Source organism: Apodemus sylvaticus, chromosome 11 (genome assembly GCF_947179515.1).
Source record: "Apodemus sylvaticus chromosome 11, mApoSyl1.1, whole genome shotgun sequence".
Lineage (NCBI taxonomy): Eukaryota > Metazoa > Chordata > Mammalia > Rodentia > Muridae > Apodemus > Apodemus sylvaticus.
The window spans coordinates 14,313,023-14,326,429 of record NC_067482.1 but is presented as its reverse complement, the minus strand read 5'-3'; the positions used below and the strand labels follow the sequence as shown (position 1 = coordinate 14,326,429).

General features: G+C 42.2%; 1 protein-coding gene across 1 annotated transcript; it reads right to left on the bottom strand.

Moving 5' to 3' along the window:
* Positions 1–9,002: 9,002 nt before the first annotated feature.
* Positions 9,003–11,692, bottom strand: LOC127696278 (PRAME family member 8-like). The gene is given in 3 exon segments (XM_052198845.1): positions 9,003–9,570; positions 10,366–10,956; positions 11,406–11,692. Coding segments are annotated over 3 exon segments (1,446 nt in total).
* Between the last annotated feature and the right edge of the window lie 1,715 nt (positions 11,693–13,407).

The following is a 13,407-nucleotide window of genomic DNA, read 5'->3' as shown; positions in this document are numbered from 1 at the left end:
AAGTCAGAAAGGAATACACGTTCAAGACAAACTTAATTCAACTTCCTCAACATTATATCAACCACTAAGCTTCTGAGCTAATGCTCTAACAGTAACAGAGAAATCAATTTGCCTGTTTACCCTAAACTGGTAGTGGAAAGAGAGGCTCACACAATGATAATGTGGAAGTCTTTATAGCAAGCAAAGATTCACATAATTGTCAGATCAAAATATTTTATGTAGGACCCTTTCTCAAAAACAAAATAAAATATCTCAAACCTATGCAAACAAAAAGAAACCGAGGAAACAAACATACCAATGTAAATCCATGAGTTATGGATCAAGATTAATTCCCAGAAAACAGAAGGACTTCAGTGCATTTCTACAAGATTGAATCTTACCTGTGTCTGGGAAGTAGAATATGTCCACAGAGCAAACTTGGGTGTAAAACAGGCAATGGAAAAGCTGAGGCAAAACACATGAGTAAATCACATGTGTCATTTCAGCTATATGATGTGGAAGGATATCAAAGGTACCTGGCTTACAGGTCTACAGTGTAATCCAGGGTCTCACAAAAAAATAAAGACCATTACAGTGAAGGGGAAACATGAAGGAGCATTTTAATCAGATTGTCTGATTTGGAGCTTACCTGGAGGCACATGGCCAGCTAAAAGAGAGTTGGAACAACATACAGAATCCTTGTCTCAAACAGTTATATCAGGCAAAGTAATGGAATATATACACAAGCTATCATGGGATATTATTGGTGATGAGGCTAAAATTTCATTTGCAATGAAACCCAAGATCCTCAACAGGTTCCTCCTAAGGAGTCTGAATTTCTCTATATCAAACTGCATGACCCAAGGGAAAAAAAATGGTTTACATACCAGTTGAGAAATGCAGATATGTTGCCAAATCCCAGCCGAATCAGGGAGTTTTCTAAGATGCAAGCCTCTGACTGTGATATGTGGCTCCATGGAAGCCTTTATATACATCTCTGCTTGCCCCTCCCTATTGTAGCCACACCCTTCAAACCCAAACCAGAATTGGATTTCCTGGTTTAATCTCCACCCTTTAAATTATAGATCAAAGTTGTAATCATTTCACTCATTGAATCAGAAGGACTTGTGATAACAAATTTCCCACTCATCGTCATTCACACACACAAACACACCGAAAAGTTTCTTGGATAAATAAAAAACATTCCATTTGTTAATACACCATACAACACCATGTGGGTACATTTATTCCTTCATTTGCATAAGATCTATTCAGTTTTCAAGTTGTACCAGTGACCATGTCATGCTCTGAATCCAAGGTTGTTTTAGAGGTCCAATTCTAGGAATCCTTCAGCCTCAGAAACCTTCTTATGGGTAGGATTATTGTTATGAATAACTATTTCTTGTTTGATTTTATTCATGTGACCAGAGTTTGCATCAGGTAAGGGTTTAATTGGTTTTTGATGAGAGACACGACATAATTGGAAGATATTCTTTTTCACTGGATTTGGAACAGATTGCTATATCAGAGACAGGACTATACATTGAAGCTCAAGGAATGAAGTGGATGCTCGGTCAATAAATTTCAGCATCAACCACTCTAGAGGTGGTGCTGGAGCATAGCTTGACCCCATTACTATACTAGCCAGGGTTCTGCATGTACTCAGATGGTCGGGAGCTACCGCACATACAGGAATTCTACCTACAACTCTCTTTGCAGCAGACAAGATGGGGCATACAGCAAGGATGCTGGGACATCCCTGAGATAGGATGCTCAGTTCATGGTCATGTTCATCGAAATTGTAAGCCGTAGTATTGTGTGATCTCTACAAAGCCTGCTTCCTAAATGGACGAAAGCAAACAGAAAAAGGAGGGTGTGAGGGAGATGGTGCCCTTGGCTCCCAAGGAAGCAGAGAGTAAGTCAACTAGGATCAGCCAAAAAACCTTCCTCATAGAGATGTAATCTAGAGTGGGACGTGGGCTGAAGGGTTGCTTTAGAAAGTGTGAGCACCTGTCAATCTTCTATTCCTATCATCTATGTGGTGGCTTGAAATGATCTGTGATTACAGTTCCAGCCAACCTGAAACCTCATTCTGACCTGCTAGGGCAGCAGGCCTGTGAGGGTTATCCATTCCTATTTGTACACAAGCACCACACCCATAAAATCAATCATCTTAAAACAGCAGCTCTATCTTGGGTTTTGTGGCACACACCTTTAATCCATCCCCTCAGGAGTCCAAGGTTGACTGGGTCAGTGAGTTCAAGGCTACCCTCATCTAAATAAATAATTCAAAAACCAGTAAAGCCTATGGAGTGAGGATCTGTCTTATAATTAAACCAGAGCTGAGCAGGGTTTCACAGACCTAAATCTCAAGAGACGCAGGGGCACCTTTGATGTTGAGGCCAAACTGGACCACAGAGTAACTTATGGGACATCTATGGCTCTTAAACAATGAAACCCTGCCCCAAAACAACCAAACAAAGAAACACATAAACAAAGTGTAGTTTACTAGATGGCGCAGGTACAATCCTTAAAACTAGCATTAGGGAGGTAGTAGCATGTGAACTACTAAGGTCAAGGTCAGCATGTTGTTCAGACTGAGTTCAGGAAGAAAGAGACATGTTAAACAGACCATCCCTTTCAAAAACCAACCAAATAACCAAACAACCAAACAACCCAAAACCAGACAAGCAATCAAGCAAAGCAAAAACTACCCAAAACACAATTCTAAAAGAAAATCCTCCAGAGAGCTTAAGGTCCAGTGAGATGGCCCAAAGAGCAATAGCACTTGCCGCCCAAGTAAGTGCTGAGTTCAGTAATGGGGCCCTCGGGTGGAAGGAGAGAAACCACTGCAGTTTTGAGTCCTCCCCCATCTACACGCATGCTCTGCTGCTGGTACACCAATACACAAATGTAGCAAGACAGTTATCAAGTACAGAACAGCATGAGAGCTGATCCAGGAAGGTGGTGAAATAAAGCTTCAGGAGACTGAAGAAGGATGGCTCCAAACTGACTCTACCTAGCCGACACAATGTGATTCTGTCTCTCCCAACCAAATACCAAGAATTATAGCTCAGTGGTAAATAGGCAGCTCAGTCTCTCGTCCTAGTTTTCATGAATGAAACCCAGTGAAGGTTCTAATCCCGTTGGTCAAGAGAAAACAGGTTTCTCCAAAGAGCTAAGGATGTCTCTTGGGAAAAGCAAGGAGAAATCCATACTGGAAAGAAAGAATTTCAGTGTAAATTGGGTCCAAGGTAAAAGAGACATTGAGCTGGATGGCACTGATGCACAGGGAATTATGGAGCCTAGGGGCTACCACTGACCTTGATAAGTTACTCAGCACTATAGTTCTTAATGGAAGAGTTAAAAGTACCTCTGGTCAAAGATAAAGATAATGACTCATTTTTACTGAGCCTGATAAATTTCCAGCCTTAGACACAATGTACGCTTTTGCCAAAACACCCAAGGGTGGGAAAGGGGCTTTGTTCAGGTCCAGGCTTTGTACTCAGTGGGAGGGAATAGATTCCAGATCCTATTATATTCCTGCAAGCTTATTTGGAGAGATTTTCGGAGATTGACCTGTGTCCCCCTGCGGAGCATGTCCTGGGTGTCCTTGAAGAAGTTCATGCAAAGGGTGGGGCACAGTAGATTCTTATGTTTGGTCTGCATGGTTTCTCCAAAGTGCTAGGAGCCCTGTCCTGGTGACTTTGGCCTTCTGTTGCATGATTGTCAGAGTAGGAGGTTAGGGAGCCTGGCAGGTTTTCTTGTTTTGGTTTGTTTCTTGTTTGTTTGTTTGTTTATGTGACTTCTGCCCTTGAGGGTTTCCTCTGGACTTGACTGAGGATGCGATCCTGCTGCTAAGCCCTGTTCTTTCTCTGGCCAACATACTCCAGCCCCTTTGCTGATCTGTTGTTCTGAGAATAATAATTCTGGTAGCTTGCTGCCCTCTAGCACCAATGAATGTGTAGCAGCTGCTTCACAGTTGTGACCTTAGAATATAGCCACTAACATCTTCCTTGCACACACAATTCCTTTCTGTTGTCACCCCTGAGCTACACCTGTAGGAACTTGGAAGGAACATTGTGTGACTCAGAACACCTGTTTGCTGCCCAAAGCTGTGAGCTACCATTAACTTCCTTGATTGTCAATTGGATTTAACAGGCAGAAGCCACAGACTACAGGCTTGGAATCCAGTGGAACTTCTGAGAACAGCTTCTCCCAACATTTTCTTCAGAAATTTGGCTATCACGGGACACTGGCAACAATTAGGCTTGATCCTCAACCTGTGAATATCTGGGAACTTTCTTCCAGAAGTGCCTAGTGAGTAATCTCAGGGCAGGCTTGCCAGTTCTAAGGTTGTGAAGAAACTGTCCTTAAGACTGGGGCTCACCTTAACGAGTCACTGGCCTTCTCCATGTTGCAGGTGCTCTCATAATCAAGAGTGATACAGCTCACAACCTTCAAGTTTCTAGGACTGTACTATATTACTTCTCACATTTGGATACTGAGATCCTTTCCTGTATTGAACCCCAGCACTAATTTTATGGCTGCCTAGATAAAAGAGTTTCCATCTATAACCTAGGCTACATGCAAAGTAAAGAGTCCATACCTCTGCATCCTTGTGTGGTAAGAGCCTTTTACCTGTCTAGCTCCTGTCTTGTTGGCTTATCTGTAGACTATGTGCCAAGCTGATCCTTGATCATGTTTACCTCATATTTACTGAATGTATGGTTCAGCAGTTAAGAGCACTGGGGATACAGGACACAGAAGCTGCAACATATAAGCAGGCAAATGAACCGGATGTATTCGTTAGAGAATCCAGTACTCTAAGATGCTCAGTTATATCTCCATCCCCTTTACATTCTTTTTCCTTTACTGAAAATAATTTTTTCATAAAATGTCTTGTAACACAAGGAGAATGAAGGAGAAGGCCCTGGTCCTGGAAAGGCTCAATACAGCAGTGTAGGGGAATATCAGGACAAGGATAAAGGAGGCGTTCGATTGGGGAACAGGGGGAGGGAAGAGGTCTAATGGGACTTTTGGGAGGGGGTGATCCAGGCAAGGAGAAAACATTTGAAATGTAAATAAAGGCCAGACAATGATGGAGCACACCTTTAATCCCAGGACCTGGGAGGCAGAGGCAGGCAGATTTCTGAGTTCTTGGCCAGCCTGGTCTTCAGAGTGCATTCCAGGACAGCCATGGCTCTACAAAGAAACCCTGTCTTGAAAAAAACAAATCCAAAGCCCTCCCCCCAAAAGAAATGTAAATAAAGAATACATCTAATTTTAAAAAAAGAAAAGAGAAGAGAGGAAAAAGAAAAAAATGTGCAGTGGGCAGAGAGTAAAATAAAATAAACATAAACTTAGCTATTTATATATGTAGCATGATGTCTGACTGAAACAACATTGTTTGAATAATTTACATATGTTAATTATCAGGTATAAGTATATACTAACAGTAGCCACAAAGCTTCACAATCCTCATTACATTAATGTATATCAAAATTAGCATATTTAATGATTTTTAGTGTAAATATGAGGCTTAAGAAAACATGTTGCTACCATCTTTCAGATAGAATGTGTTTCTATTTAGTTTGCAGTAGGCAACATTTAACTGTGAAACATATCTAGCTCCCTATCTATCATTTCTTTGGGTTTTCATTAATTCATTTGTGTATTCGCTTTACCACCTGATCACATCCTGAAGTTGCTTTCTTCCCATACCTACCCTGTGACTCTTTCCCCCTCATTTCCTGCTCCCATTCTCTCCAGAGAAGAAGAGGCACACATGCCCTACCCCCAGCAGTTTCCACAATGCCCTGGCACACCAATTTACATCAGCTCTAAATATATCCGTGCCCACTGGGGCCAGACAAGGAAGCCCAGCTGGGGAAAAGTTTCCCATGGAAGGCCATGAAGTTGAATAAGAGAAACCCTGCTGTCTGGTTTTTATGAGACATGCAATAAGCCCAAGATTCGCATCTGCTCCATATGTCCAGGGAACCTAGGTCTAGACCTTGCATGCTCTTTGATGGTGGGTGGTTCAGTCTCTGATAAACCCCAGTGAGTCCAGGAAACTTGGTTCTCTTGATCTCCTTGTGGTAAATTGACACCATCTGACTCCCTCAAACCTCCTTTTGACTTTTCCCCAACTCTCTCTGAATTCTGCCTAATGTTTTGCTGTGCATATCCTTCTGGTGCCACCAGATGCTGGATGAAGATTCTTGTATGACAGTTATGCTAGGATTTTGTTCTTAAGCACAACCAAGTATCATCAAGAGTGTCAGAGTTTGGCTTTCTGACATGGGTTAATCCTCATGTTTCTCCAGTCTATAGTTGGCTATTCTTTCAAACTCAGCTCCAGGTTTATACCTGCACATATTGTAGGCAGGGAAAATTTTAGATGGAAGGTTTTGTTGGTGGGTTGGTGTTACCTTCCCCCCACTGGAAATCCTGCCTGACTACAGGAAGTGGCCACTTTCAGTCTCCCTATCCCCAGCTCCTGAGTTTCCAGCCAAGGTCACTCCCATATACTCCCAGGAGCCTGCCCCATCCTGTGTGTCTGTCTTGTACCTGAGATGCCCCCAAATGGATTGTATTTCTCTCTCCCAGCACAGTGGAGGCAGCTCCTCCCAACACACTTGATTTCCATACCTCTCTTTGTGTCCCATACCAGCACCCATACAGTTCCCTCTGATCAACCACTAGTAATATAGATTCTATTTACCTTACCTAGTGAGATTCAATCATCTTACCTAGGGCCCTAATCTTACTTAGTTTCTTTGAGTGTTTGGATTGTAGCATGCTTTTCCATTAGTCTATGGCTAATATCCAAGTATTAGTGAGTACATTGCATGCACATTCTTCTGGGTCACAATGACCTCACTAAGAATGGATATTTTCGAGTTCTATCTATTTGCCTGAAAATTGCATTATAATCCTTATTTTTAATATATGATTAGTATTCCATGACAGAAATGTACATGATTTTCCTTATCCACTCTTCAGTGAGAGACAGGTGGTGTGCTAACAGTTTCTGATTATTATGAATATAGGTGCTATGAATGAAGTTGAGCAAGTGTTCTTGTGCTATGGCAGAAGAAGTTTTGAGTTTATGGCCAGGAATTGTATAACTGGGCCTTGAAGTAAAATTATTTGTGATAATCACCCAGCATGATTTCCAAATATGGTGTGCAAATTTACACACTCACCAGAAATGCAAGATTGTCTCCCTTGCTCCAAATCCTCACCTGCATGTGTGCTCATTTCAGTTTTTATCCTAGCCATGCTCATGTGTATAGGAAGGAATCTCAGACTCCTTACAATTTGCATTTTCCTAGGAATGTTGGATATTTCCTTAAGTATATCCTGGCAATTAGAGCTTTCCTGTTGAAAATTCTTTGTTGAATTCTGTACTCCATTTTTTTAAAATGGAGTATTGGGTTTTTGATGTCTAATTTCTTGAGGTATTTACATTGTTTGATATCAACCCTCTGTCGAATGTAAAGCTGGTGAAGATATTTTTGCCATTATTTAGGGTACTGTTTTGACCTACTGATGCTGTATTTGCCTTACTGAGTATTTCTACTTTCTTGAGGTCACACTTGAAAAGTTTTGGTCTTAGTGCCTGATCTATGGGTGTTCTGTTCAGGAAGTGTCACCTTTTACAATGAGTTCAAGAGCCCTGACATTATTAATGATATTCTCTAAATAGAATCCTAGAATAACTATCTTTTGAGAGGTTTCACCCAGCCACTGACCAAAACAGATGCAGAGACCCACAGACAAATATTAGACAAAGTTCAGGGAATCTTGTGGAAGACTAGAGGGAATATTGAAGGAGTCAGAGAGTTCATGGACACCAGAAGAAAACCTACAGAATCAACCAACCTAGTCTCATAAGGGCTCAAGGAGATTGAACCATTGGAGCCCAACACTAGGTGGCTGCTGCTCAACAACTAAGCTCAATTAATACACCTGAAACTTCACATATTCTCTTCACAGTGTGCTGTAGGGGGAAATCATTGGAGACACACACAACTCAAGCAACTTCAGTTTAATAAATTAGTTCATTTTGTGAAATATTTGTGAAATGGAGGGCTTTTTAAGACTTTTTCATTTTGGTGTATATGCATATGTATTGTGCATAATGTGTAAAAGCCAGCATCCACAGATATCTGAAGAGATGGACCTACCACCTGAAGCTTGAGTTCCAGCTGGAGGCATCTGATGATAAAAGTGCTGAAACCAAACTTTGGCCCTCTTTTCTAGCAAAATGTACTATTAAAACAGGAATCACCTCCTTTAATACGTGGGGTTTGGCTTCTTTGGTTGGTTGTCTGTCTGTAGAGCATGAAAGGAGTTTGCTGTGGGCAAGCATGGAGCAAGTTCAAAGGTTCAAAGCAACAAGGCCTGTGAAGTTGAATAGCAGGCAGGGAGAGGAGGGATGGGAAGGAATAAAAAAAGAAGTGTGAGAGACATGTAGGTTGTTCTTATGAATTCTTCTTCAGCACATGCTAACCTAGAGATCCATATGTGAATCACCTTAGCTTATAACATTATCCATGTACCCAGGATTTTGAATCATTACATGTCTGGCATCCATGTGTTCATTTTGACCCTCTCCAGAGGGTATTTGTTGCAGAATGATTAAAGGTAGATACTTTATGCTAGTTACACACCAGGAATGACATCTAAAAAAAGAAGCCTGGTTCTGTTTATTGACATGACATTACAGTTCAGAACAAAAGTTGGCAAGTCCATTACAAAGCATCTCTTAATCTGTCCTGGCAGAAGTCACTCAAAACAGCCAAGTTGTCATCCTGACTCCACAAGTCCTCTGTTCACACAGTCCAACAGATTGTTTCCCATGCCAAGCTCAGCTTCCAGGATCTCAGTTCTTGTACAGTCTTTTGTTTCCAAGCATGTATAAAGTGTCTGAAGTCACAGTCTCTGACCACCATGCATGAGAGATGTATCCCAGTCCTGTCCGTTATTCACATCAGGAAGTCCTGTATCCATGCTCAGTGCCAGCAAAAACAAAATCTCACACCTTGGCCATAGACACAGCCCTCACCACATTTAGGACAATTATCTGTAGCAAAGGAGATGTTCTTGGACTGCCTTATTGCCCTGAGAGTTTCCAGGAGCTGCAGACAAAGTTGGGCAAATCTTACTCTGGAGACATGAGCCAACCTATCATAGCACTCCAGAGGGGCAGGGTATTGTTCCACATTCATCTTGCTCCAGTTGACTGTGTGCTCCAAAAGGTCCTTCAGGATGGGCATGGAGAAGCAATTGTTGTAGAAGTTGATCTTGGTGAGCTGAGAGCAATGTGTGAGGGCAGGTAGGAGGGCAATGAGCTGGGAGTCCTTCATCCTACATCCCTGAAAATCCATAGTTTCTAGAGTATCTGCCACTTTTTGGAAGAGACATTTCATAGGCATCAGATCCAAATCTGTTAGAACCACACCTCTCATTTCCAGATGTTTTAGCTGAAAGACACTCTGGCAGTGGGAGAAGGAATCCAAGTCTGACTGTGAAAGTTGGTAGTGAGTGACAGAAAGGGAGCTCAGTGGCGTCCTCAGGTGCCTAGAGATGAAGGGGACCAGAGGGTTAGTTCTGGCAAATGGTGATGAAGAGCATGGGGTGGGCTATTCAATGTCTTAGAAGGGAACAGGGACCCCAAGCTGAGTGTGAGCAAATGATCACAGATATTATCTGAGATGCTTCCTTTTGGAATCAGCTTAGTGAAGTCAAACCCACACTTGATCTGCTGGCCATAGTCTCAAGCAGAAAACCATTATACCCTATAAAACCCAGGATAACAAGGAGGAAGTTTCATACCAGGAGAGTCCTGACAGGATCTAAGGACATGACCTGTGGCCTCAGTCAATGCTGCATTGCACCCTGACCTCTCCACAGTCACTCATGCTATCATGCAGATGCCCACACTCCCTCTTGTCTCATGCACTCAGCCCTACTGAGGGTCAAGCATTTCACTCACGGAGAACTAGGGGGAGAGGGAAGGTTGTGCCCACAGATCTAAGCAGACAGCTCACCTTCTCACATTGCTGCTGAGTCCCTCAAGATCTAAGTACATTCAACTCTTCCTGTCCCCTTTGTGATGGATTGATTGCCTATGATTCCAAGAAGAATTTCCAGCCCTCCTGACCATATCTGACCTACTCCTTATGTCCCTTTTGTCCTCTGCTTCAGGAATGCTCATTTAAGACTTGGAATCACTACACATTACTTACATATTCTAAGGAGCCCCTAAATGTTTGTTCCCAGTGACTGACAGTCAGGCACCCTGGACCACTAATCTTTTAAATGGAAGAGGAAAATTTGCTCTGCTAGCTGACCCAGTCTTCCATCCTTGCTCACCTGAGGACCTGATTCATGTGGTCTTTGAGGAAATGGACACCACTCATGGAGAGATGCTGGAGACAATTGAATTTGGAGAAGACAGATATGAACTCCTGGATATACTGCTCTTCTCTGTCTCCTGTCCTATTGTCAATCTTGAAGACGTTCTTGTAGAGGGGTGCCAGAAAGAGTTTGCAAAGATTTCTCATCTGCCCAAAGCAGGAAGCAAATTCGGCCAGCTAGTACAAATTCCACTGAGTGTTCAGTTCCAATTCCTCAATATGCTCTGGATGAAATATATTCAAGATCTTGCTGATAAAGTCCATGGGCATAGCCCAGATCTTCATCTTTGCACAACACAAATGTAGGGAGTCCTTTCTCTGCTGGGCCCACTTCAAGAAGGCTGCTTGTGCTTCATCAAGTCGTGGCCTGAGGCACAACTCAGCTACCACCTTCAGCTGCCTCCTCACTGCATATCTGGGAAGGACCTTCACTACTGGCTTCTCATCCAAGGGCTCTGAAGAACAGCTCTCGTCCTCTGTACCAGCCCATATGTTCCAAAAGGCATGGTGCACATTCCTCAGGTCCAGAACCTGAAGGTTTCCCCTGCTGAGGGTGAACACATGTCAAGTATCAGCAGCCGCGATGACCCTCAGTAAGGTTTCACTAAGTGACTCTATAGTGAAATACCCCTCAGCCTGCCAAGCTGTATATTTTTTAAACAACAGTGCAATGTGCACACATGCATGCTGCACAATTTTCTCTGAGCTGCATGTGTGGCCCTGACCACTTTCCTTCCTCTAAATTACTCATTATTTCTCCCTATTCCCGTTATTAATGGTTTTAGGAATGGCAGGGATAGATAGGCACATTCTACTGTGAGGCTGCTTGGATCAAAGCCCTAATCCACTGATAACTGTCCTTAGTTCAAGCACACAATAGCTATGAGGTTCCTGAATCACTGTCTGGTGATCCCATCAGAAGTCATTCGCAATGACTCCACAATCTCTACTGTGTACCCCACATGGTCTCTTATATAATACTTGACCTTTGCTCACCTGGGGTGAAACCCTTTAGTCAGTCGCATGTCTATTCCATCTAGCACAGCTTGCAACATTTCCAGTTTAGGCGTCTTCATCAATGCCCCCACAGGGAGACAGGGGAAAGGCCAGGCTGCCAACATTGCCTTTATGAGCTTGGTTTGTCTGCCACTGAAAGCCTCCTTGAACAGTGCTGGGAAGAGTACAGAGGGGAGATCCTCCAGAGAGGATATGGCCAAAGCCTCATCTCTCACCAGAGACTGAATTGCCAGCTTCTTGAGTGTGGCTGCGGTCTGAATACTCATCTTCTAAAGTCTCGAGTCAAAAGACTCCTGCCAAGAAGTCAGAAAGGAATACACGTTCAAGACAAACTTAATTCAACTTCCTCAACATTATATCAACCACTAAGCTTCTGAGCTAATGCTCTAACAGTAACAGAGAAATCAATTTGCCTGTTTAACCTAAACTGGTAGTGGAAAGAGAGGCTCCCACAATGATAACGTGGAAGTCTTTATATCAAGCAAATATTCACATAATTGTCAGATCAAAATATTTTATGTAGGACCCTTTCTCAAAAACAAAATAAAATATCTCAAACCTATGCAAACAAAAAGAAACCGAGGAAACAAACATACCAATGTAAATCCATGAGTTATGGATCAAGATTAATTCCCAGAAAACAGAATGACTTCAGTGCATTTCTACAAGATTGAATCTTACCTGTGTCTGGGAAGTAGAATATGTCAACAGAGCAAACTTTTGTGTAAAAGAGGCAATGGAAAAGCTAAGGCAAAACACATGAGTAAATCACATGTGTCATTTCAGCTATATGATGTGGAAGGATATCAAAGGTACCTGGCTTACAGGTCTACAGTGTAATCCAGGGTCTCACAAAAAAATAAAGACCATTACAGTGAAGGGGAAACATGAAGGAGCATTTTAATCAGATTGTCTGATTTGGAGCTTACCTGGAGGCACATGGCCAGCTCAAAGAGAGTTGGAACAACATACAGAATCCTTGTCTCAAACAGTTATGTCAGGCAAAGTAATGGAATATATACACAAGCTATCATGGGATATTATTGGTGATGAGGCTAAAATTTCATTTGCAATGAAACCCAAGATCCTCAACAGGTTCCTCCTAAGGAGTCTGAATTTCTCTATATCAAACTGCATGACCCAAGGGAAAAAAAATGGTTTACATACCAGTTGAGAAATGCAGATATGTTGCCAAATCCCAGCCGAATTAGGGAGTTTTCTAAGATGCAAGCCTCTGACTGTGATATGTGGCTCCATGGAAGCCTTTATAAATATCTCTGCTTGCCCCTCCCTATTGTAGCCACACCCTTCAAACCCAAACCGGAATTGGATTTCCTGGTTTAATCTCCACCCTTTAAATTATAGATCAAAGTTGTAATCATTTCACTCATTGAATCAGAAGGACTTGTGATAACAAATTTCCCACTCATCGTCATTCACACACACAAACACACCGAAAAGTTTCTTGGATAAATAAAAAACATTCCATTTGTTAATACACCATACAACACCATGTGGGTACATTTATTCCTTCATTTGCATAAGATCTATTCAGTTTTCAAGTTGTACCAGTGACCATGTCATGCTCTGAATCCAAGGTTGTTTTAGAGGTCCAATTCTAGGAATCCTTCAGCCTCAGAAACCTTCTTATGGCTAGGATTATTGTTATGAATAACTATTTCTTGTTTGATTTTATTCATGTGACCAGAGTTTGCATCAGGTAAGGGTTTAATTGGTTTTTGATGAGAGACACGACATAATTGGAAGATATTCTTTTTCACTGGATTTGGAACAGATTGCTATATCAGAGACAGGACTATACATTGAAGCTCAAGGAATGAAGTGGATGCTCGGTCAATAAATTTCAGCATCAACCACTCTAGAGGTGGTGCCGGAGCATAGCTTGACCCCATTACTATACTAGCCAGGGTTCTGCATGTACTCAGATGGTCGGGAGCTACCCCACATACAGGAATTCTAC